The 26,729-nt window shown below is 43.4% G+C and overlaps 1 protein-coding gene across 6 annotated transcripts in view; it reads right to left on the reverse strand.

Annotated features, from left to right (window-relative positions):
* Window positions 1-26,729, reverse strand: part of RERE (arginine-glutamic acid dipeptide repeats) — a 168,961-nt gene that overhangs the window by 92,042 nt on the left and 50,190 nt on the right. For 5 of the 6 annotated variants that reach the window (XM_083876821.1, XM_083876819.1, XM_083876820.1 and 2 more), the window contains 2 exons: window positions 19,346-19,811; window positions 8,016-8,086 (listed from right to left, as the gene is read on the reverse strand). In XM_083876821.1, the coding sequence (XP_083732947.1) occupies window positions 8,016-8,086; window positions 19,346-19,664 (390 nt within the window). In that variant the 5' untranslated portion in view covers window positions 19,665-19,811. Of the gene's footprint in view, window positions 1-8,015; window positions 8,087-19,345; window positions 19,812-21,820; window positions 21,846-26,729 lie in introns of those variants that run through there. The other variant, XM_083876822.1, reaches the window with a different exon arrangement.

Genomic DNA, 26,729 nt, shown 5'->3' on the forward strand with positions numbered 1-26,729 from the left:
GTGAAATAAAAGCAATAATGTGAATAATCCTCTGTTGTAGGAATATCTGTGGAGGGCAGGGAGAGGGAACTCTGCAGAGCTGAGATATTCTAAAATATGTGGGTTTATTGCAAGGGTTGTGGGTAAAGAGGGCTTTGCCTTCAGCCACCAGCCTGGGCTGGAGGGAACCCCAAAGAGAGAGGGAGAGAGAGGGGAAGAGAATTAAGGGGTAGAAATGGGGTGAGAGTGGGGAGAAGAGAGTGAGCAAGAGAGTGGGGGAAAGAGGGGAGAGGCAAGAGAGGATGAGAGGGGCAGAACAGGGAAGGGAAGGGAAGGGAAGGGAAGGGAAGGGAAGGGAAGGGAAGGGAAGGGAAGGGAAGGGAAGGGAAGGGAAGGGAAGGGAAGGGAAGGGAAGGGAAGGGAAGGGAAGGGAAGGGAAGGGAAGGGAAGGGAAGGGAAGGGAAGGGAAGGGAAGGGAAGGGAAGGGAAGGGAAGGGAAGGGAAGGGAAGGGAAGGGAAGGGAAGGGAAGGGAAGGGAAGGGAAGGGAAGGGAAGGGAAGGGAAGGGAAGGGAAGGGAAGGGAAGAGAAGAGAAGAGAAGAGAAGAGAAGAGAAGAGAAGAGAAGAGAAGAGAAGAGAAGAGAAGAGAAGAGAAGAGAAGAGAAGAGAAGAGAAGAGAAGAGAAGAGAAGAGAAGAGAAGAGAAGAGAAGAGAAGAGAAGAGAAGAGAAGAGAAGAGAAGAGAAGAGAAGAGAAGAGAAGAGAAGAGAAGAGAAGAGAAGAGAAGAGAAGAGAAGAGAAGAGAAGAGAAGAGAAGAGAAGAGAAGAGAAGAGCACCTTGTTCCAATCCATTCTATCTCATTTGTGTTGAATATTCTAATTTCCAGTGACCAACCGGCGCCAGATACAAACCCTACAGACTTTGCCTGCAGCCCATGAGAACTGCTCTATCACCACATCATCCTGTATTCTAAACTCTAAAGAGACTTTTCTCATCCCCCTTTTCCCTGATGCCTTGGCAGGGTGGAGAGGGGCTGCACCCTTGGGGCCTTTTGTTTTCTGTCCTTCCACCCATCTCCAGCTCATTCCCGTCTTCCTCCCTGCCATGATCACATCTCAGAGCTGGATTTCATTTCTATTTCACTCACAGCTTTTACATCTCTAATATTTCTCACCAGACAATCACATCCACCAGCCCTTCCTGTCCCACCTTTCCCAACATCAAGAGAAAACCATAAATCTGAGACAGAACCTTCCCCAAAACCCTCTCTGGTGGCATTTCCTCATCCCCAGAGCTGATGCTCAGCAGGTTCCATCTGTTGTCTCCCAGTGTGGGTGTTTTTGGCACCAGAATTGCCAGACTTGCTGAAAAAACACAGCCCTGAGCTCCAGAAAAACCAGGAATTGGGGCTGGAAATGGGGCAGGAATTGGGGAAGGGACAAAGGAAAAACCAGGAATTGGGGCTGTAAATGAGGCAGGAATTGGGGCAGACCTGGAGAAGGGACAGAGACAAAGGAAATTAAATAATCAGCACTAAAAAAGGCTGGTGGGGGGTAGAGGCAAAGGAAATGCAATTAATAGCATCAAAAGGCTGCCTTGAGCCTGGTGGGTTATTAGGAATAAAAGTTTTTTTAAGAAAGAGTGATTAAAAAAAAAGAGTGATAAAAAAGGAAGTTTTTTACAGGAAGAGTGATGCTGGAATTGTCTGCTCAGGGAGGTGGTGGAGTCACATCCCAGGGTGTGTTTAAATAAACTTTTTAGAAAGGCAGTTATGCTTAAAACCTGATTGCCTTAAAATAAAACTATGATAAGATCTTCCACAAAGGTTATGGGTCATTGCTTAGTGCCTCATTTAATCCCTTTGTGGGCTCTTTCTGCTCCCATTTCCTTTTTTCCCATCCAGGTTTCCTGGGTTTATTTCCCCACCCACATCCCAAATCAATAACCCACATTTATTTGGAATTCCAGGTAAACTGTGCAGGTGAAGGTGCTGGTGTCACACCTGGGGCTGGGCAGAGGAGTCCTACTGCACAATAAATTCACAAATATATATTTCACAAATATACATTTCACAAATCCACATTTCACATCAATTCCCAAATCCACATTTCAATTCCCCAAATCCCAGGTGAGGCCCCACATCTCTCCTGTCACTGCACAAACACCCCCAGAGTCATTAAGAGCCTTTAATTAAAAACCCTGAGAAATAAAACAATAAACACTATTTTCTGCTCACACCATCCCTGCCTGGCCCAGCCCCACTGTGATTGCAGATTTTATTTTTATTTTGTTTTATTTTATTTTATTATTTTATTTTATTTTATTTTTTTATTTTTTTATTTTATTTTATTATTTTATTTTAATTTTATTTTAATTTTATTTTAATTTTATTTTATTTTATTATTTTATTTTATTTTTATTTTTATTTTATTTTATTTTATTTTTGCCTTCCCACAGCAGCAGCTCCAGAGGGAACTGCTGACCCAGAATTACCAGGGACCCTCCTGAGCCTCCCCCTAATGGGATCACAAATGCATTTAAGTGATCACTGAATGGATGTTCCTGCAATTAAATCCCATTAAGGTGTTTTTCAGCCTCGTACCAAAGGAGTGCAACACTGAAATGAAGATCCCAGCCTGACATTTGCCATTAAATGTCATTTATAGCTCAGATCTAATTGCAGCACCAGCCACACTATTTATCATTTCTATTAAAACAAGCACTGGGGGCTATTCCAAACCATCACACACAGTTTAAATAGATTTTTCACCTTTTAAATATCAAAAGGCCACGTTTTTCTTTACCATCTCACTGAGGTTTTGGGGTTTTTTTTTACCTTTGAACAAAGACACACCAAGAGCTGGGAGGATAAAACAATCAGGGCCCAGTTTGTTCTGCAAATTCAGAGTTTGAACAGTCACTGCTAAAATATCACCTTGTGGGGGTTTTTATAGCAGGGAAAAAATTAAAGTATCTTTGGCCAACAGCAAATTAAAGTATCTTTGGGCTGGGAAATTGTAAAAAAAAAGGAAATAAAATGCACTTTGGCTGTTTTTTTGCAGATTTGTGGTTGTACCTCACCACACAGGGAATTCCTAATGGAGATCTGGGCTGTCCTGGTGTCAAAGGCTGAATTAGCAGCACTGGGGCTGCAGAGGGTTTTTATTTTGTATTTCTATGTAAATCAGTGCTAAATAAACATCCCCCAAACCAGCTCCACAGGCCTCAATCCAATCGAAATCCAAAGATTGGAAAGACGCTCTCCGTTCATCTGGAAATAGGCAGATATTGGAAACACTGAAATCAGAAATAACTACACTGAGGATAAAATGGGATGTGTTTGCCTGCAAGGAAAAGTTGGGAAAGGGATACAAAGAAAAAAAAATTATATAAAATAAAATAAAATAAAATAAAATAAAATAAAATAAAATAAAATAAAATAAAAATAATAGTAATATAAAAATTAAAAAATAAAATAAAATAAAGTTGGGAGAGGGATACAAATAAAAAAGTAATATAAAATAAATAAATGAATAAACAAACAAATAAATAATGATAACAATAATAAAAAAATAAAATAAAATAAAGTTGGGAGAGGGATACAAATAAAAAAATAACATTAAATAAATAAATAAATAGATAAATAATGGTAATAATAATATAAAAATAAAATAAAAAATAAAATAAAATAAAATAAAATAAAAAAAAATTAAAAAAAAAAAGAAAAAAAAAGGAAAAAAAAAGAAAAAAAAAAAAAAAGCCAAACTTTTCTTGAGTGTGAAAAGGAGAAATAAATAAAGAAATGTGGTTTTTAAACCTCCACCATTTGTCTTGGGCCACGGAACCACCCCAGCATTCCACCCTCACCAAATGAAGCCACTAATAAATTCCATTAAAGGAGTCAAGGTGTTAATTCACTCCCAGCTCCAGCAGCAGAAACAACTCAGCTCCTCGTGCAGAACTCAAATTAATTTCCTTTTATTACTGGAGGCACTGGAGGGAACCCACCAGTGCCAGAGCCCGAGGCTGGGACTGCAGAGTCCTCCTGCAATGGGAATTCATTCTGGGAATTCTGTGAGTTCTGGGAATGAGAGGTGCTGCCTCTCCCCTGCTCTGGGCACAGGGATTTACCCCAGGGGAACCAGCACAGCAAATTCTTTACAGAGTCACTGCAAACCAGAGGGTTCTGTGTGCCCCATCACCCAGAAATGCAGAAGAAACTGCCAGAGAGAACCTTAAAAACCAGAAAAAATTACTAAAAACCTTTCAGGGAATCAGCACAGGCAATTCTTCACAGAGTCACTACAAACAAGAGGGTTCTGTGTGTTGCCATCACCCAGAAATGCAGGAGAAACTGGCAGGGGGGGCCTTGCGAAATAGAAAAATGACTAAAAATCAATTCAGGGAATTTGTATAAAACAAATTCCCCAGGGGAATCAGCACAGGCAATTCTTTACAGAGACATTGCAAATAGGAGGATTCTATGTGCCCCCATCACCCAGAAATGCAGAAGAAACTGGCAATGGGACTTTACAAACAGAAAAAATGACTAAAAGCAATTCAGGGAATCAGCACAGCCAATTCTTTACAGAGTCACTGCAAACAGGAGGGTTCTGTGTGCCCCCATCACCCAGAAATGCAGGAGAAACTGGCAGAAGGACCTTACAAATCAGAAAAATTACTAAAAATTTGTATAAAACTTGGTTTGAGAGCGTTCAATGATTTACATCAGCTCCCTTTTACCAAAGACAACCTTCTCAGAAAGTCACTTTTAACACTTGCATGAATTTAGTCCCTCAAACAGCTGAGCAGGAACTTGTCTTTGAGCAAAAGGAATTGTCAGAAATTATGTCATCAGTGAGGAGCTCTGCCTGCCTGGGACACAAAATTCAGAAAAACCTGCTCAGATCAATCCTGCAGCCCACATTTCACTTGTCTGCATGGTAAAGCTGACCTGAAAAAAACCCTGGAGCTTCCCCTGAGCTCTCAGTACCTGGGAAAAAATGAAATAAAATAAAATATTCATGCACTGGCACAAACACAAAAAAAAAAGATCCAAAGCCATTTCCCTGAACTTGAACTGGTGTAAACGGCAGCACTCCAAGTGTGCTCCAAGTGCTTTTTTTTTATTCCTGAGGAGCACAAGATAAATTAAATTAAATAAAAAATTTTTAAAAAGTTTAAATAATAAATAAATAAATAAGATAAATTAAATGACTGCAAACTCAGTATTAGCTCCAATTTCAGTATTTCCCGTGGCAGGCACGCTCCAGATGTGCTCCCAGCTGTTTGTTCTTCCCAATGTCTTCAGCAACAAACAGCCCCCCTTGGTTTCAATCACCTCCAGAGCACAGATTTGTGGATGAGATTTCACCACAATCGATGGAATTTTATTTATTTTTTTTTTTGCGTGAAGTTTTTCAGACTGGAAAGACCAAACTCCACGAGTTCAGGTCCTGAGGGTGCAGCAGAGCAAAAGGAAAAAAAAAAAAAAACCAGCTAAAATCAGTTTTTAGGGGTGTTTTCTCACAGATTAGCACTGATTCATCTCAATGCCGAGAGAAAAGGTGTGATGGAAGGATAAAGCAATGCACAGCACAGAGCACATTCACCTGCCAGAGCTGCTGAACCCTGAGAGGAGGCGCAGGGAAAACAGCTGCTGCTTTCTGCAAACTCACAGCGTTGGGACAGCGGAGTGCAAAGCTGCTCTGGAATGATATTTAACGTATTTAACATATTTAACACCTGCCCCTGCAGCAGTGGAGGGAGCTGGGATGCTAAACCAGACTGCCAGGCTTCTTAGAACCCAGTTTCTAGTTCAGCAATAAATAGAAAATCATCCAGTTGTGATTTCAGATCTTACTGGAAGCACAAATTAAATACCCTGAATGAAATTCAGAGGCAATTTAGTCCCAACCTCAGCACCTCCCACCTGCAGGATGAAACACGAGAGGATCACATCGAACTCCCTCTCATTTTTTAAAAAAATACAACTTTTTATTCCTGTTTTTATCAGTAAAACACCCCCCAATCAACCCCTGTGCCCAGATTACACCCAGAACCAGGGGAAGCACGAGGTTTGGCTCACACACTCAGCCAAAAAAAAACTTTTATTTTGTGACAAGCAACATGATAATGTATTTAATTAGCAGGCGACATTTCAAAGCTGTTGACTTTAACTTTCTTGCTTCACTTGACATATTTAGCTGAAGGCAAAACAAGGCTGTTTTCCTGTTGGTATCTCACACTAGAAGAGAAATCAAGTGTCCTTTTCCACTGCTCATCCTCCCTTTTCCCCCGCCAGGAAAATCAACAGCCACACACACACTGGGGATTTATTTTTGCTGGTATAATCAGCATCAAGAGCTTTTTGGTTTTGTCATTTGTACAAGGTTCCCCTTTATGCACTATGTCAGTAAGAAAAAAAATTAAATTAACGGAGAAATTGGAGAACTCTGAGCCAGGCAAAAGCAAACACAGAACTGAGACAGCGTTTCCATGTCAGGAATTAAACAGAATTGCCCTTGTGCCAAGTCCTCTGCTGAAAACAGCAGAGAAAAACCACTTTAAAAACATCTAAAGGTACTAAAGCTGCAATTCACTTCCCACAGTCCTGCAAAAAGAGCTCGGTCCAGCCCAAGTGATGAGAGTTTTGTTCATTTCCTGAGCAATTAATGCAACTCTGAGTGCCCAGAACCATCCCAGGGTGATTCCACCCAAGAGCCAGAACCTGCACACCACAGATCGCTAAAATCCCTAAAAAACACCACAAATCCCTAAAAACACCACAAATCCCTAAAAAACACCCCTAAAAAAAGGGGGAGGGAGAAGGGGAGGAAAGAGGGAATGAGCCCACAAGTGGGAAGAAGGAAAAGGGGGAAAAAGAAGAGGAAAAAGGGGGAGAAAAGGGGGAGAAAAGGGGGAGAAAAGGGGGAGAAAAGGGGGAGAAAAGGGGGAGAAAAGGGGGAGAAAAGGGGGAGAAAAGGGGGAGAAAAGGGGGAGAAAAGGGGGAGAAAAGGGGGAGAAAAGGGGGAGAAAAGGGGGAGAAAAGGGGGAGAAAAGGGGGAGAAAAGGGGGAGAAAAGGGGGGAAAAAGGGGGAAAAAGGGGGGAAAAAAGGGGGAAAAAAGGGGGAAAAAAGGGGGAAAAAAGGGGGAAAAAAGGGGGAAAAAAGGGGGAAAAAAGGGGGAAAAAAGGGGGAAAAAAGGGGGAAAAAAGGGGGAAAAAAGGGGGAAAAAAGGGGGAAAAAAGGGGGAAAAAAGGGGGAAAAAAAGGGGGAAAAAAGGGGGAAAAAAGGGGGAAAAAAGGGGGAAAAAAGGGGGAAAAAAGGGGGAAAAAAGGGGGAAAAAAGGGGGGAAAAGGGGGAAAAGAAGTTTTATTGGTTTATCCTGATGGCAAGAGCCTGTGGTGATCTATGTGTGCAGACAATACATTGATAAGGAGAGTTTATCATGCACTCAGCACTTCAATAAAGCAATAACAAGCAGGAGCAGCAGTAAAACATCCCCAGAAATCCCCAAACCTCCTGTCACAAAGCTCTGCCAGGTGCCAAAGCTGCGCCCAGGCAGCAGCAGGAACCTCTCAGGAGGGCAGAGCCAGAAACAAAAACAGCTCTGATTTGTTCCTGCTCAGCTCCCTGACTTTTCACTGCTCAAGCATGAAGTGCTAACAGGTTCTTCAATGATATTTTCTATTTTTCCTGATTAAATGGTCACCTTGGTGTGGTGTCCCTGCAACATGGTCAGCTTAGGATGCACAAATCAGCCAAATTTAACTTCCCAGGAAAAAAATTTAACTGCCTGAGCCACAATTTCCTGAAAACACTCAACTCAAAGTTCACCTGGACAGGGCAGGGCTCACAACCTGAACTCCCCCAGTGAACTGAGGCTGCACCAAAGCCACAAATGGGGTTTAACAAAACCCAATTTTTGGTTCAGAGGGTCAAAATTCACTCACAGCAAAGGGAATCCAAGATAAGAATTATCCCCACCCAACTCTGGAGATTGGGGGAAGGAGGAAGATGTGAAAATGTTCCTTACCAGTTTGAAGTCTTGAATGCTGCAGATGAAATAGGGCGTGTTCGGCCGCCGGCTTTCGATATAAACGCAATCTTTGAAAACACAAGATTTTACAATAATGGCCATTAACTTCTGTGCCTCCAAGAGAGAACAGGATTTAAAAAAATAAATAAAAAACCAGGATAAATTCAAATTCACAACTTTGAAAGAAACCACCGTGTCGTTTGTACGTGGTGTAATTTATTCAGAGTGGGGTCTAAAAATAGCGACTATTTGTGATGATAAATAAGGGAATTAACTGCGGGAAAATTAACTTTGATTTGGAAAGACGTTTTGCCAGGAAAACAAAAAAAAAAAAAAGAAAAGAATTTCTGGATTGAGTTAATAACAATGACCAGGTCACAGCCTGTGAACCAGACCAAAATAAGAGAGGAAAGTAATCAGATTTCTCGTGCCATTAAGAACCCAGCACCAACATATTTTCTCTTCTAATGGTGAAGAAAACCAAGGCAACCAATCACAGATGAAACACAGCAAAACTTAAATTAGATTTACCTCGGGGAAGGCCTGCGCTTTCTCCAATTACATTTGACAAGACAGAAACACAGTAATTATTTCTGTTTGCTTTTGACAACTGGGCTCTCCAAGGCTGCTGGAACAGAAGGTCTCCTTGTATTCAAAACAGTCTTTTGGCAAGAGCTACAACAAAAGCAACGCCCTCGGAATGAAAACACGGCAGGATGGGGCAGAGAGAAGTGCCTGATTAATGATCCTGACCTTGGGACTCAGCAAACTCACACTCAGCCTGCTGAAAACACAGAGAGGACAAGCCCAAAGCCAGGCAAATATTGAAAGGACAGTCCTGGTGTCCCCTCTCACACACAGAGATAAGGAATTGCTGCTCAAAATACAGGAGAGACAATAAACATCGCTGTCCCATGAGGGATTTTCCATCAGCTTTTATGGATTTTTACAGGAAATCTTTTGAATTTCAGGGTTTTGTAAGACGTGTTTTGGTTCGATCCAGCTCATTTGGGAGCTCCAGCAAGTTCACAACATCCAGGTTTTCCCACAGCCCTGTTATCCCAGGTTTCCTTGGCTGATGATGGAACTTTACAAGGCTGCAGGCACTCACTCCATGAGCTGAGCCATAAATCCACATCCTGAACCATCCATTCCATCCTGAGCCTTCTATCCCCACCCTGCTCCACATCCTGAACCTTCTATCTCCATCCTGAGCCATCCATCCCATCCTGCTCCACCATCCTGAACCTTCTATCCTGATCCTGCTCCACCATCCTGAGCCATAAATCCACATCCTGAACCGTCCATCCCCATACTGACCCAAAAATCTCCATCCTGAACCATCCATCCCCCTCCTGAACCATCCTGCTCCACCATCCTGAGCCACAAATCCACATCCTGCTCCACCATCCCCATCTTGAGCCATCCATCCTGAACTTTCTATCTCTATCCTGCTCCACCATCCTGAGCCATCCTGAACCATCCTGAGCCACCCTGCTCCACCATCCTGAACCATCCAACTCCACCATCCTGAGACATAAATCCCCATCCTGCTCCACCATCCTGAACCATCCAACTCCATCCTACTCCACCATCCTGAGCCATCCATCCCCTCCTGCTCCATCATCCTGAGCCATAAATCCACATCCTGCTCCACCGTCCTGAACCATTAATCCCCATCCTGAGCCATAAATCCCCATCATCCTGCTCCTCCCTCCTGAGCCATCCATCCTCAACCTGCTCCACCATCCTGAACCTTCTATCCTGATCCTGCTCCTCCATCCTGAGCCATAAATCCCCATCCTGAGCCATCCATTCCCATCCTGCTCCTCCATCCTGAGCCAAAAATCCCCATCCTGAGCCATAAATCCACATCCTGAGCCATCCACTCCCAACCTGCTCCTCCATCCTGCTCCACCATCCCCATCCTGCTCCATCATCCTGAGCCATAAATCCACATCCTGCACCATCCATCCCCATCCTGCTCCATCATCCTGAGCCATCCATCCTCATCCTGAACCATCCTGAGACATAAATCCCCATCATCTTTCTCCACCATCCTGCTCCATCCATCCCCATCTTGCACCATCCATCCTGAGCTATAAATCCACATCCTTCTCAACCATCCTGAGACATAAATCCCCCTCCTGCTCCACCATCCCCATCCTGCACCATCCATCCCCACCCATCCCCATCCATCCCCACCCTGCTCCATCTGCAGGGATTTTGGGGGTACCATGTAGGAAAAGTTGTGAGATTTCAGACACAAAAACACCACAACCTGCAGGATTTTTATTTTTTTTTTCCCCTTGTATCTGGGCTGTGCAAAGCCTCATTTTCGCAGAGCAAAGAGCCCAGCACCCTGTGCAATGCCTGGCACACGGTGAGGGGATGTGGCACCTCCTGGGGACAGATAAAAACTGCCTCTGGGCTGTGTTTGAGGGAGGCACTGCTGGCTCCCTGCCAGCCCCTAAAACACTGATGACATCCAGTTACGACTCTCCAAAGCAAGACAGGCCGGGCAGATCAGAAAAACAAGTTTATTCAGGTGCACAGCAACGCTGGGGATGATAGAAACTCCAAAATGCCTCCCCAGAAAAGGAGAATATTTCCAGAGACACTCACTCACATCAGCCTCTCAAAACTGGCCATAAAGAGCAATTCCTTCCTTTGCCAGAAATCCAAACAGCCTCCACCGGGACCCAAGGAAAGGAAAACTGAATTATCATTTCTCTAACACGCAACAAAGCTGCACAGATCAGATTTATGGCACTGAAAAGCTGCAGAGTGGCCCTTTCCTCACCCTCAGCACGCTGGGATGTGCCACTGTGGCTTTTTTTTCTTTTTTTCCACTGACCACACACTCCTGGAACAATTTCAGCTCTCTCTGGCTGCACAGGCTTTACACAGCTCCAGTCAAGTGTAATTTGATTTATTTTGCTGAAGGACAGCCACCCTCACACGTTCCCTATTTACCAGGAAAGCTGCCAGGATGGAGGGAGGGAGGGAGCACAGGGGAAATGGGAAATGGAAATGCAAATTCCCCCCCAGGAAACATCCTGGGACAGTTCCGCACCTGATTTGTTAAATCTGAGTTCAGCAGTGACAAACCAGCTCCAAAAGGAAAAAGAAAATTAACAAGATGTCTTGGTTTAGGGACAAGAATAAAGCGAAACGAGATGTCTTGGTTTAGGAGACAAAAATAAAGCAAAAATTAAAAATAAAAGGGTTTTTTTCCATAATCTTTGGAGGACAAGAGTGAGGAAATGCTGAGTGGATACCCTGCATTGCTCATTCCCCATTCCGTGTCAGAAAGTCCCAGTGGAGATGAAGCATTTCCCTGACACATGGAACAGAGTCATTCTGCCTTTGGGCTTGTGATATCCACCAGATGTGCCCTACTTCTGCAGGGTTCCATTAATATTCCCACACTAAAAGCTGCTTTTAAAATTAGAGCTTCCATGCGTGGACATTAAAAAAAAAAAAAATTCCCTTAGAAAAAAAATAAAAATTAAAAAAAATATTAAAAAATAAAAATAATTAAAAAATAAAAATAAAAATAATTTAAAAAATAAAAAGTAAAAATAAAAATTAAAATTAAAAAATTAAAAAAAATTAAAAAATAAAAATAAAAATTTAAAAATAAAAATAAAAATAAAAAATTTTTAAAAATTTAAAAAATAAAAAAATTAAAAATTAAATAAAATAAAAATAAAAATAAAATAATAAAAAAACCCCAAAATAATAATAAAACCACAAACCCAAACCAGCTCCATTTTCTGAACCTTGAGCAGCTTAAACTCTGTTTTTGTAACAACCACCTCCACGATTAGAATCCTTTCATGTTTCACCTAATGAGTCAACACTTCCATCATCCCAGGGAACAAAGGCACAGGCTCTGTGCACACACTTCCACAGGGAAAATATTCCTTGAAAGGCTTTTTGTCAAGGAATTATCCTCAAATCCCTCCTCCACCAGGTTTTACCAGTTCAGTTTTTGCATGTTTTGTACAGACACGTCAAAACCCTCAGCTCAGGCTGTGGGGTGTTTAAATTCCTGAATTAAGGGATATTTCCTCTGCTCCACGCTGGGATTCAAGGGCTCAGTGGTCCCAGTGCCAGCCCTGGGGAAGATGAGCAGGAAATCCTGGATTCTCCTCCAAGAAATCCTGGATTCTCCTCCAGGAAATCCTGGATTCTCCTCCAGGAAATCCTGGATTCTCCTCCAGGAAATCCTGGATTCTCCTCCAAGAAATCCTGGATCCTCCTCCAAGAAATCCTGGATCCTCCTCCAAGAAATCCTGGATCCTCCTCCAAGAAATCCTGGATCCTCCTCCAAGAAATCCTGGATCCTCCTCCAAGAAATCCTGGATCCTCCTCCAGGAGCTGCTCTCCAGGGGCAGAGGGACACCCAGGTCCTGGCAGTGGCTGCAGTTCAATCCCAAAAACAGCTCAGTGGGATTTTGGGAGCTGAGTACCAGCACTCAGACCATCAGTGACCCTTCCAGAGGATCCCAACCTGCTGCCTGCAGAGCTCAGCCAGTCCTAAAGGCTGAAATCTGAACTTGCCTCCATTCCAAGAGCAGGAAAACTGCCAAACCCTCTGCAAACAAAGGTCAGGAAGGGAGACAAACCCCCAGCAGCAGCAGCACAGCAGGTTTGGCCCCGTGGCTCAGTGACAAACACAGCCAGGAGAGCCCTGGGAATGCCAAACACAAATGCTCTGAAATCCCAACAAAAATTCCCAGTGACAGGTAAGGGAGAGCTGAGCTCTCTCCTCTCTCTTTTCCCCCCCAGATGGCTGACAACAAACAAATTGCCAGTGTGATCTTTCAGTGTCTCCTCCCGCTGAGCAGATTTCAGGCAGCACTGCTGGCTCCTTGTCAGGGAACAGGGGAGGCTCCGAGCCCTGCTCTGCAATAAATGCTTCAAACCAATTTACTGTGCTCATCTCGAGCTCGCAGGAGAATTCCCAGTGCCTGGGCTGCACTTCTTATTTGGCAAATGATTTTATTATAAACTGGTGTCGTAGTGAATCCATTTCCTTTAATTTTTTTTTTTTTTTTTTTTTTCTTTTTTTTTTTTTTTTGGCTGCTGCTGTTTAATGGACTGTCAGTATAATTTAGATTTCATCTATTTAAACCCGTTCAAGCCTGGCTCCTGATTGTACAATAAACGGAACATATTTTCTATTCGACAAAATTAATGACAGCTAATTGTGCTCTGCAGTTCCCCGATTTCATAAAAGCAACTCTTCTGCAGCTCAGGGTTCCCCCACAAGCCACATCATTTCCCACACCAATTATTTTCCTGCACTTTTTCAGGCATGTCCAGGACACTGCACAGTCCCTCCTTAACAGATCTGCTGCAAAAGCAAACAGGTTTTTACACCAAAAATGCCACAAAAGTGCCAGTAAAGACACTGAGGCTCCTCCTGCAAGGGGCTCTGAGTTGTTGTTTTTTTTCAATTAAATACATGAAAAAGGAGGAGGGATGGGAACAAAAAGAAATTAATTACATAAGGAGTTAAGTCTGAAATTCCTCCTCTAGCACCAGGTGAGTTTTGCTGCACACAGGGCATTTCTGAGAGGCTTTTTTCTGGTTTTTTAAGGGCAGAGAAAAGTTCTGCTGGAGGTGCCACATTTGTTCTCAGGGAGATTTCATAAATCCCCTTCACCTGCCTCCCAAAACTCCTCATGGCCAATGGGGGAGACACAAACAGCACCAAAAAATGCCCCAAACCACCACCAGGCCCCACCTGATTTATTTTAAACAGCCCCTCTGGAATCTCAGCCACTCCCAAAACCCACCACAAACACCAAGGGGTTGTTTAACTCCTCTCCTTTTGCTGTCCTGATGATAATTAAAATATAACAAACCCCAAAACCTCATCAACACATGGATGGGATTTATTTGTCAGAAAAATGTCAGTTATTCCCATTTCCCCACTGGCTGAGCCATCATTTCATCCTCCTGGGGCAGACAGAGCACTCACCCCATCACTGCAGCTCAGAGACCTGGCCTGAAGAGGAAAATTAAATATAAAATCTCTGAGAAATCCTTCCTAGAGTTGAGATCAGAGCAGCAGCTGTATTTATTTTATTTATTTCTTTATTTTAATAAAATTTATTTTATTTCAGCATTGCTGTGGCACTTTTCTCCTTCATTTCCAAGGCTGATGATGAGCCCAGGACGGAAAACCAATGGTGAATCCACATCCCCAGAGCCAGCCCTGGGCACCCCCAGCCCCTCTGAGCTGCTCCCTGGGATTTATCCAGAACCAAACAAAGCCAGGGGAATCCATTTGCCAGCTCAGCCTTGATCTGCACTTAAGGCTCCATCTGTCAGACTGCCCTGGACTCAGCAGTGCCTTCCCTGCTGCAGGGAAATGTCAACTCAGGAAATGTCTTTTTTTTCTTTCTTTTTTTTTTTTTTTTTTTTTTTTTTTTTTTCTTTTTTTTTTTCTTCTTTTTTTTTTTTTCCCCCTCACAGTTCTCACCTTGCTGTTGTCAGAACCCCTGTTAGAGCAGCATTGTTGTTAATAATGTTATTTGTTTTTGTTGCACGGTGAATATTCACATTTGCTTTAGGCTTCCTTAGCACAGGGAGATGACAATGAGAGAGAGTTTTACAACTCAAACTTATTTCTTTTTTTTTCTCCTGCAGGATCTCCCTTTGCTCCAGCCTGTGTCAAACTTTCCTCCCTACACTGAACCCCCTGAACCCCCCAGAGCACACAGGGCTGTCCATGGGATTCCCATGGGATTTTGGTGATTTTCCTGCAGTGCAATCTCAACAGAGATTCCCAGAAATGGCCTTTCCTCCTGCTGATGTGCTGTTTATACAACCACTGCACAAACAGAACATTTTAATCCCTGCACATCCTTTTAAATGTAAATGTCTCTATGTAGGCAAAGCAAACAAACCTGTGCCCACCTCTCTGCCCACTCAGTGTCACCACAGCAGCACCAATTCTGTGCCTTTAATTCAATAAAAGCCCCTCCTGAGCTCTTCCTTCCCCCTTTGCTCCAGCCTGTGCCAAACTTCCCTCCCTACACTGAGCCCCCTGAACCCCCCAGAGCACACAGGAATTCTCCTGCAATCCCATGGGATTTTGGTGATTTTCCTGCAGTGCAATCTCAACAGAGATTCCCAGAAATTGCCTTTCCTCCTGCTGACGTGCTGTTTATACAGTCACTGCACAAATAGAACATTTTAATTCCTGCAGATCCTTTTAAATGTCTCTATGTAGGCAAATAAAACAACCCTGTCCCATCTCCAGGTGACTGTCACCTCTGTGCCCACTCAGTGTCACCACAGCAGCACCAATTCTGTGCCTTTAATTCAGGAAAAGCCCTTTCTGAGGTGGTTTTTGGCAAAAAAAACCAGTGTCACTCTGCATGGGGAATGGAAGGGAAAATCAGCATTAAGTGATTCTTAACTGAAATCTAAGAGGAAAAAAATCAAAGTGAAAAAAATAACAAACCTCAGTGTTAACACAACTCTCATTGTGGTAAGGAAGCCTAAAGAAAATGTGAATATTCACGGTGCAACACAAATTAATGCTGCTCCAACAGGGATCCTGACAACAGCAAGTTGAGAACTGTGAGGGAAAAATAATAAAATAAAATAAAAAAATTAAAAAATAAAAATAAAATAAAATAAATTAAAAATTAAAAAAAAATAAAAATAATAAAAAATAAATAAATATTTTAAAATATAAATAAATAAATAAATTTTAAAATGAAGGAAAACCCCAGAGATGAGATTCGGGGTTGTGGAAACTGAGAGGACAGATGGGGAACTGGGCCAACAAGCTTTTAGGAATGGCCTGTGTGATTCCCAGCAAAGCAGAGAAGATTAATTGCACAGTGTTGTCTAAGCCCTGCTCAATTCTTTTTAATACATTATTTAAAGCTGTGCACACATTCATTCTATCCATGCAAATTAATAAGAGCAGTGTTTACATGGTAACAATGCAGGGAAACCTTTCACTTGGAAAAAAACCCCTCAATGATCTTGATTATCTGTTTATTTACAGTTTATTTGCTATTGCTCCAATGCAGCTGCTGAGCTCAGCACAGGAAAAAAAAAAAAAAAAAAAAAAAAAAAAAAGCAGAATTAAGTGCTGGATTAAGTGCTCTACAGCAATGGGGTAAACACAAAATGAGATTTTAACCAAGAAATGCAGACCTTGAACTTTCCTCCACATCAGATGAGAGCACTCGAGAGAAAGAAGCAAATGATTGCAGAGGATTTCCTTCCCTCAAAGCCCAGCAGATGTGAGCTGGAGGCAGCTATCCCTTCTGCACACACCTTTAATTTTCATCTCCCTAATCCTTGCTGTGTCTCATTAATTTAAACTCTCTAATCCCTCTTAAAATTGATGTAATTTTCACCCTTAGCCACAAATAAATCTCCCTGGATGGAAGGAGCTGCTCCTGTAATGGATGCTAACTTTGGTTTAGAACATCTCCAGCACAGGGATGAGGACTCAAAACCTCACTCCGGATCAGAAATTACCTTTAAAATCGAATTAAAAATGGGTATATTCAGTGAAGGCTCCAGGGGTGCTCAGGTCCCTCCAGAGCTGAGCTCAGGTTTGTTCTCATCACCCTCAGCAGTTCCCAGGACAAAGAACCAACACAGCAGAAAAATTTCAATGCCAGGGTGCATCTCTCATGCTTATTATCACTAATAAAATGTAATATTTAATAAGCAGGGGGATAAGTGACAGAACAGTCACAAAATATCCCCATTATCACAATCACTATTGGCTTTCCTTGCTCCTTTCCCTGCACAAACTCCCCCATCCCACTGCAGGGTAAAACTGAGACCCACAGACTCATTTCCCACCTTCGTTTTAATCCAACCCTTTCTGCAATAAAGGCAGAGCATCCCATTGTCCTCCTGGGCCCACACAACAGCTGCTCTCAACACATCCTGAATTATTTTTTCATCCTCTGACACTGAGAATCAGATTGGCACCAGAGCTGGTGCTTCCACAGGCTCAAAAAAACCCCAAATATTGCTGAGCCACGAGCTCCGACACCGTGGCAAAAACAGCTCCTTTGCAGTGATGGATGAAATCAGCTGGAATTGGACAAGAACAGCTCCTTTGCAGTGATGGATGAAATCAGCTGGAATTGGACAAGAACAGCTCCTTTGCAGTGATGGATGAAATCAGCTGAAGCATTTCAAGAGAGGAGCTGCTCTGACTGATCCTGGAGGAGCTGAGTGAAAACCACACTGCTCAAGGCTCCTGGGGAAGGAGAAGGATGGAAAGGAAAAGGAAAGCAGCACCTGGATGTGCCCCCCAAACACAGCACGAGCATCCTGAGCACCCAAAGCCACCAAAAAATCTGGGTGCAGCAATTCCAACACACTCACATCTGACCCCAGGAGGTTCCTGCAGCTGAGCTGTGCAGAACCTCGAGGAAAAAGAGATGGATTTGCCCTCTCTGATCCCTGTTTTCAGTCTGGAATAATCTCTGGAGTGTCACAGGAATAACAAAGTGCCACACACAGCCACAGCTCTGGGGGAGCAAACTACAAGCAGCACTTTTTAAATGTTCTGCAAACAGGGAAGTTTGTACTCAAAAAAAAGGGAGCTGGGTGATCTCATTTCTGTTTGAGGAAAATATTCCCTGGCAGGAGGAACAGGTCAGACCTCAAAACCTCAGGTGAGACCCTAAAAACTTCCTGTGAGCCTGGCACAGTCATTAAAAGGCACATCCAGGACATGCAGAGCACACTGTGGGCTCCTGGTGCTGACCCCAAAACATCCCTGAGCCCAACAGGGCTCTGGGCACAGCCACAGCCATTAATGGGGGCTGGGAACAGTGGAATATCAGAGCCTCAGTCATTGGGGTTGTATTTCATAGAGAACAGGAGCAGAGCTCCACAGAGCAGTCAGAGATTCCAGAAAATCCTCCCAGAAAGGTTGAAAATGTCTCCACATCCCCCCAGCTCACAGAGCAATCAGAGATTCCAGAAAGGTTGAGGATGTCTCCACATCCCTCCAGCTCACAGAGCAATCAGAGATTCCCAAAAAGGCCTCCCAGGATGTCTCCACATCCTCCCAGCTCACTGAGCTCTATAAAGCAATCAAAGATCCCAGAAAATCCTCCCAGAAAGGTTGAGGATGTCTCCACATTCCCCAAGCTCACTGAGCTCTATAAAGCAATCAGAGATTCCAGAAAATCCTCCCAGAAAGGTTGAGGATGTCTCCACATCTCCCAGCTCAGAGCAGGTCTTGCTCCAAAGTGGGAGTGAAGCATTTAATGCATTATCCAATTTATCCTCCAAACTCCCAGGGATTCCCTGTGATTCACAGATAATTTGTGCAGTAGAAAGCAAAGAGGAGGCTCCTGTCCAAAGGGAGCCAAGTTCATTCCCACAAGTCAGATAACACAAAATACAGCCAGAAGCTTCCCAGGCCCACACACAGGTGTCTGCGAGGGAAAGGCTGCAGCCTCCCCCAGGACAGGGACAATTCCAGTCCAAGAGCACACTGTCCCCCAGAACAGGGATAATAATAATTCCAACCCCAGGAGCACACTCCTCCAGGACAGGGACAATTCCAGTCCTCAGAGCACACCATCATCCAGGACAGGGATAATTCCAATCCCCAGGACAGGGACAATTCCAGCCCCAGAGCACACCATCCTCCAGGACAGGGACAGTTCCAATCCCCAGGACAGGGACAATTCCAGCCCCAGAGCACACCATCCTCCAGAACAGGGATAATTCTATTTTCCAGAGCATACCATCCTCCAGGACAGGAATAATAATTCCAACCCCACAGCACACCATTCTCCAAGACAGGAATAATCCCAATCCCCCACTGTCCTCCAGGACAGGAATAATAATTCCAACCCCACAGCACACCATTCTCCAGGACAGGAATAATCCCAATCCACCACTGTCCTCCAGGACAGGGATAATAATTCCACTTCCCAGAGCACACCATTCCCCAGGACAGGGACAATTCCAACCCCAGGAGCACACTGTCCTCCAGGACAGAGGTAATTCCAGTCCCCAGGACAGGGACAATTCCAACCCCAAGAGCACACCATCCTCCAGCACAGGGACAATTCCAATCCCCAGGACAGGGATAATTCCAATCCCCCACCATCCCCCAGAACAGAGATAATAATTCCAGTACCCAGAGCACACCTGGACAGGGATACCTCCAGGTATCCCAGGCAAACCTCCAAGACAGGGACAATTCCAACCCCAGGACAGGGACAATTCCAAACCCCAGAGCACTCTATTCTGCCTGCAGCCAGAGAACCTCCACACCCAACCCAACCCTGTTCCCTCACCTCCAGGCCTGTACACCACGTCGTCCTCGGTGATGAAGGACGTGATCTCGCCGTTGTCCGTCCTCTCGTAGCGCGACTTCTTCTTGGGCGGCTTCTTCTTGCTCTTCTTGGTGGACTCCTCGGTGGTGGCACTGTTGTTGTCATTGTCCTCGTCCTCGCTGTGCTCGCTCTCGGCGTAGTTCTTGGCACCTCCCTCCAAGGTGCAGCTGCGCCGGGGCCGCGAGTTCTCACCCTCCCTGCCCTTGTCCCTCTTGTCCCGCTCCTTGTCCCGGTCCCTGTCCCTGTCCTTGTCTTTGTCCTTGTCCTTGTCCGCTGTCATGATTCGCCACGTGCCTTCTTCTGTCCTCTCACGGCTGGGCCTCCGTGAAAGGTAGACAGTGAGCCTGGGCTTCAGTCTTCTGAATTTCCTCACTCAAAGCCAGGAAAAATTCCACCGCTCCGACGAGCCCGGCGTTTGGAAAAGGGTCTTGAGGAGGGGAGGGGGAGAGAAAAAGAGGGAGGGATGTTAGTAATGCCGAATTATTTGGGTTTTTGGAGATAAAAATTAAAAATGATTAAGCCCCTACATCCTAAAGAGATTCAGTGTGGAAAGCACAAACAGTAAAATACAAATGGTAACTTCAGTGTCTGTAAACATTTGAAAAATACAAATAGTAAAATACAAATGGTAACTTCAGTGTCTGTAAACATTTGAAGTTACCTCCATCCTCAAAAAAAAACCCTTCAACTCCTTAAAAAAAAATTTGTGCAGACACAAAATAACTTCTTGGATGGGCAGAGAACAAGCCCACACATCCTAAAGAGATTCACTGTGGAAAGCACAAACAGTAAAATAGAAAGCAGGTTTTGAAGACTTCATAGGAATGGTAAATTCAGTGCCTGTAAATGTTTGAAGTTACCTCCATCCTCAAAAAAAAAAAAAACCCTCAACTCCATTAAAAAAAATTGTGCAGAGACAAAATAACATTTTTGTCTGTGCACATTTTTGAAGTTACCTCCATCCTCAAAAAAAAAAAACTTCAACTGCTGAAAATAAATTTGTGCAGACACAAAATAACTTCTTGGATGGGCAGAGCTCAGTGAGGACAGTGAGCACTGTCAGATCCCTTCACACCTGGAGCATGACCAGCGCCAAAAACAAAACCCATAAAACATTTAAGAAAAGGAAAAAGGCAAAGAGGAAAAATGAGTGTCCCGCTTTTATCTGGAGGCAAATGAGAGTCCAGCAAAGGCTGCACTGATTTCCATCCCAGCCCTCCCACAGCCTGCCCCACAAAGCTGGTGCAGCTCAGGGATGCCATCTGCCACCCCCAGGGCAATCTGTCACCCAGTCCTGCCCCTGCCCTGCTCCTCCAAAAATAGAGCCAACCTGTAATCCACAGATTACAGCAATTAATTCATTGAAACCAAACCAGACCAACAAAATCTGCTTTTCCACGTAGAAAAACAGGATTTTTCGTGAAAGGAGGATAAATTATCTTTTTTTTTCCCCCCCCTGAATCTGCCCACACCCAATTCCTAAATTTCCAGGAAGATGGTGCAAAATTAACTCAGAATTAGCCCCTGGTGTAGAATATCTGCAAGGCAGGCACTGAGAACACTGAGTGTTCATGCACTGAGCTTTTGAAACCACATCAGAGGAGGAAAAAAGCTGCTTTGATTTTTGACAAGTCAATTGAGGAGTCCCTGATCCTGTGCACTGGAAATTCCTTCAGTGCTACAGGAATCCCAATATTCCTGTTCCTCCTCCTTGCAGCAGCACCACAGACAAATAATTCCTTCTCCTGCTGCTGCAAAATGATGTTTATTATTTTTAGCTGTTTATTATTGTTAGCTGTTTGCTGCTGTTAGATACTTATCTGCTATTGAATATCTATTATTAGCAGATATTTACAATAGAGACCCCACAGGGAAAAGGCCCTGCCAAGGCTCTAAAGGGGGAAAATGAAGTTTTAGGGGTTTTTTTGAGGCTGTGCCTGGGGTGTCTCAGCATTCCCCAGCAGGAAGGTAGGAAATGCTGTTTGCTCTGCCCTGGCAGGAATTGCTGGGGTAAATCACAGGGGATGTGATGGAAGAGCAGTGGAAAACACCAAATGAACCTGCCAGGGAATGGTCAGAGCTACAGCCTGCAGGGATACTGCAAAATTAATTTTTTAAAATTTAAAAATTAAAAAAAAAAATTAAATAAAATTAAATATATATATAAATTATTATATATAAATATATATTATATATTTTATATTTTATATATTTTATATATTAATTATATATTTATTATATATATTTATATATGTATTATATATGTATATTTTATATATATATATTTAGAAGGTTTTAAGGAAAGTTTCAAGATCACTTGCAAAAAATAACCCCAATAAGTCAAAGATGAAGGAAAGGAAATCTCAGCTGCCAGAAGAGGGGAGTTCCTACACTGCTCATGATAAAACCCATTTACTGCAGGGGAGCCACACACACCTTTAACCTCCAGCTTTCAGGAGAGCCTGGGAACATCAGCTATCAACTTTCTCCCCACATTCTTCCCCTATCTCCTGTTTGCCTGTGGAAAATACGAGCTGCAGATATTTCAGAGGGACCAAGTCCATGGGGAGCTGATCCAGGATATCCCTTGGAATATTCCCCACTCCCTGGGTCCAGCCATCATCCCCCAGTGCCAGGAACTGTGATCCTGACAACAGCAAATCCCAAATTCAGAGAGATCAGCAGAGGAGGGGAGGAAAAAAATAAATAAAATAAAATAAAATAAAATAAAATAAAATATAAAATAAAATATAAAATAAAATATAAAATATAAAATATAAAATATAAAATAAAATATAAAATAAAATAATAAAAAAGGGAAAAAAAGCAAGAAAAAAATTAAAAGGGAATAAAACAAGAGTTTTACCCCACTGTTCTTAGGAAGTTTTTCAGTGTTGGGGTGAGATTTTACTAAAGGCTTTCAAAATCCAGATCCTGCTGGGTTTGCCTACAGAATTTTCCAACCAACAAAACACAGAGCCAGAACACAGATCTCCCTCTCCCTGCCAGTACCACACAGACACACACTAAACCTTTTCCCTGTAACAGTAAAAATGTTCATTTTCCTCCTCTGTCCTGTGCCAACCCTGCTGGAGCCCAGTGGGTGTTGAAGGGGTCCCGTTGCCTGTTCTGGGATACTCTGGGACCCTCCTGGGAGAAAGATTTGCTCAAACTCTTAAAAAGCTCTTAAGAGTCTCTGCAGTGATTTATGTGCCTCTTATCAGTTGTCTCCCTTATCTCCTTCCCTGGAGTTTCTGTAACACAAACACATCCCTGGAGTGCTGTGACCAGCACTGGGCACTGCAGTTATATTTTTACAGCTCTTGTAAAACCCTCTAAATGCACACAACTAAAGTGTGTTTGTTCACTTTGGGCTGTTCTGTGTCTCTCATCCCCTGCAGAGCCAGGACAGGGGGAGAGGCAGCTCTGCTCTGAGCTGGGAGGTCACTGCCACTGCAGCCCAAACACACAAAATTCCAGGTGTTTCCCACCACAGGCTGTGTGATCCTTCCTTGTCCCTTTTTGCTGTTTATCAGACTTGACCTGAGCAAAGCAAACAGGAGATCTCACATTTCTGAGCCCCCCTCGTTCCACCCAGGCTCACACAGCCCTGGCTGGGACATCACTCTGAAATCTGGGTCCAGATTGAGATATTCAAGCTGAGAGCTCAGATAAAATCATAAATCCCTCTCTTTGACACAACCCCAGTGCTAAACAACTCAAAAAGAACAGGGGAGGAGAGGCAAAGTGAGATTTCACATGGGAAAAACAGCTCAGGGTTTATCCAGAGAAAAGTGACAGGTTATTTGGTGCCTCTTCAAGAGGAAACTGCCAAGGAAATATCAGAAAATGAGGATTTTTAAGGATTGGCGTGGTAAGGAGCCAAGGCAGCAAAGTAAAATTTCCCTTTGTGTCATTCCAGTGGGCAGAGGGAGGACAAGCACAACAACTTTCTATTTGTGACAGTCAGAAAGGACTGAGAGCGAAACCCTCCAAGAGTCAGCTTTGAGCACAGAGCAGACTGAGGGGCTGGGGATTAGAGCTGGAATGGAGAGATCAGCTCCTGCCTCCTCCAAAAATGGATGGGCAATTCCTGCCCCCCATCCACAACGGGGATGTGACTCCACCTGCTCTCAGACAGTTTTACACACAGTAATGCCATCACCCCAAATAAACCACGTTTTCTCTCCTCACTGGTTCGAGAGCAGCAACACAAAATCAATACAGAGTTTAGGAAGTTTCTGCGCTGCCAAAATTAGCAGATCAATTAGCCAGGCTTTTTATTTTATTATTGTTTGGTGAGGAAGGCAGGAAACACTGACTGAAAACACTCACAGCAGACATGGGGCTGCTGCTCTGGATGCTCAGCCCTCCTTCCCCAGAATTTTTAAAAATGACCATCTAATGTGGGATAATTCCCTTTATAATGTGGGATAAGTCCCTTTATAATGTGGGATAACTCCCTTTATAATGTGGGATAACTCCCTTTACAATGTGGGATAACTCCTCTGTTCGGGGAGGACAGGCCCACGGGACCTGCAGAAGCTGCTGTTAAAACAAGAACAAAATTATCTGGGGAACCTGAAGTCATTTGGAGCCATGGAAACATCTGCATGATGAGGTTGGTTAACAACATTTAAAACAGGAAAAAAAAATTAAAAAATTAAAAAGTTGAAGAAAAACTCGTTGTTATACACAGCAGTTTGTTTTGAACAGACTTTGAGGAGCAACAAGGGTAAACCCTGAAAATGTGCATATGGATTTCCTGAGGGAAAAAAAAAAACAAACCACAATAAATAAAAAAAAGGGAGAAGTCTGTAGTATTGTCACTAAAATAGGTGAAATAAAAACATCCCAAAGGGCTGTAAATCCAGATCTGGGAAATACCAGCACAGAGAAATCAGAGCATAAAGAGAAATTCCTGGCCCACAATAATAACAGCCAAGCTGAGGGGGACAGGAAGGAATCCTTGCACGGAACATGAACCATGTCTGTGCTTTTATGGGATTCCTGATTATCACAGTCACCAGCAGCACATCACACCCTTTGCTACCTCCAGGTCACTTATTTTAGGATAAAAATGAATTCTGACCACAGTCATTCATGTGTGTTTATAGAACGAGCAATGGAACTCATCTCCAGCTCTCAACTAACTCCAGTTTCCACTCTAAATTTAATTTTGGTGCCTCCATCTCTGGATATATAAATACCCACCAAACTGTCCCTCCCTGCATGTTTTTCCCCATTGGATGTTGGATTTTCAGCTGTCCCCCTGCACTCCTTTCATCCTCCAGAAAAGCCTCAAACTACAGTCATTTAAATCACCCAAAAAAAAGAGAACCAGACCGGGTTATTTTTGGAAAACCCCTTCGAGAGCAGGAAAGGCAAAAGCCTGTGGTCTGCAGCCACATGAGGTGTTTTATTTAACTCCAGACACAGTTGTGCATCAAAAGTAACTGCAGGGTGGGTTCCCCACCAGGAGCTGCCTGACCACACATTCCCAGGGAAACCTGCCCATAATTAAAACAATTTTTCTCTCAAGAAAGCAGCACCCTGAGATTTAGAGATTATCTGTAAGACTAAATAAAACTGTGGAAACAAAGTGGGGGAGAAAGAAATCCTGCTCTTTCACTCAAAGGGTGGAAGGTGGTATGAGGTTATCAACATGAACAAGAAGAGATATTAAGAATATTAAAAGTACATTATTATATTTTTTTTTTTCCCTGTTTTAAAACACTCCACTCATAACCACAAAGACAGATGATATCCCTGCCTGGAGGAACTGCCTTTAATTCCAGCCATTGGTCTCATTTTCTCTCTTGAGGAGAGGTTTATTCTGGTTAATGACAGAGCAGAGTCAGAGTCCCCTTTTCCCTGGGAGCCTGAGCAGAGCCTGGTGTAATCAGCAGATTAACTGAGCTTATTCATGTGTGAAATACAGAGCTGAGCCTGGCTGCAGCCCTGCTCCTCATCAGCTCAGAATGCTCAACAACCCAGATGGATTCAATTACACCTGGCTTCCTTTATTGCACTCCCAGAAAACACTCATAAATAGCCGGTATTTAAAGCAGTAAAATCTCCTCAGTGCAAGGGTGACCTTTGATCTTTAATCTCTGCCTGCACCGAGCAGGTTTTGCCATGAAGCTGCTGCAGGAAAATTATTTGGGGAAGTAAAAACAGACACGATTCTGGGTGAGGAAGTTGTGAGATAAAGGTGTAAGTGGTTAAAAATCAGTTTATGTGTGCAGCAGCCTCATGCCAGGGCTCCTCCTTCCAAACAGGTTCCAAACATGTTTTAAAAGGTATTTGCAGAGAGGGTCTGTGTTTCAGGGGATCATATGAGCTCCTGCATGACCTTAAGTGAGAGAAACCAAAGCTGTCAGTGTCAGCCTTTGACTTCCAATGTGTTTTCACCCCAGAGCTGCATCTCACACATCCCAGAGCCCAAAGTGAACTTCCCAAAGAACCCACACACAGTGCAAAGTTCCCCAAAAAAATCCACAAAATCCACTTTTCTCAGGGGCCATCCAATGGCTTCTCACTCCACAAACTTTCTTTTTTTTTTTCCCCACAAGTCTGGTTCACTTTTCCAGACGGCAGAGAAGTTCCTTCTAAAATAAAATAAAAAATTAGTTTCAAAGACAACTGATAAATCCACCTCCTCTGCAGCCTTGTCCCTGCTCCTGGGCAACAACCGACTGAGATCCTGAGTAGATTTTAAGCGCTATTTTTTTTTAAAAGGAGCAGCTCTCAGCTCTCACACATTAGGTGTTTCAATTCTACAAAATTATATTCAAACAAACAGCAAATTCTCTGCTGCAGGAGTGACCCCATCACTCTGCTGATGACCCCACCTAAAAGGGGCTTCACCATCTTCCATGAGAAAAAGGGAAAAAAAAAAATTAAAAAATTCTCCGAGTGATTAATCTGCTTCTAATCTACACGGAGAGGAAATACTTTAACACTGCATGAAATAACTCCTGGCTGTGGTCACGCTTTGAGACATTAATGTCATTTCTGCTGGCAGAGCTCTCAGCAGAGTCTGACTGGGGCAGGGTCTGCTGGGGCTGCACCCCTGCCTTTGGCTCTGGGCTTGTAAAGCTGCACAGGAGTAAAACCTTAAAGCCATTAAACACAGAATAACCAATGCAAATAATCACTGAGCTCCACATGAAATGTGGTGGCCTCCTCCACGCTGTGGGCCCAGCAGAACCCTGGTCCTGGGGCAGCATTTTGGGTTTGTACACACAAAATAAAATTGAATAAAAAAAAGGAAAACTGTCTCAGCTTTCATAATGACAAATGATGATCACACGAGGCCTGTAGCACACTGAAAATACCTCCC

Source organism: Zosterops lateralis (genome assembly GCF_965231275.1).
Source record: "Zosterops lateralis genome assembly, chromosome: 22".
Classification (NCBI taxonomy): Eukaryota; Metazoa; Chordata; class Aves; order Passeriformes; family Zosteropidae; genus Zosterops; species Zosterops lateralis.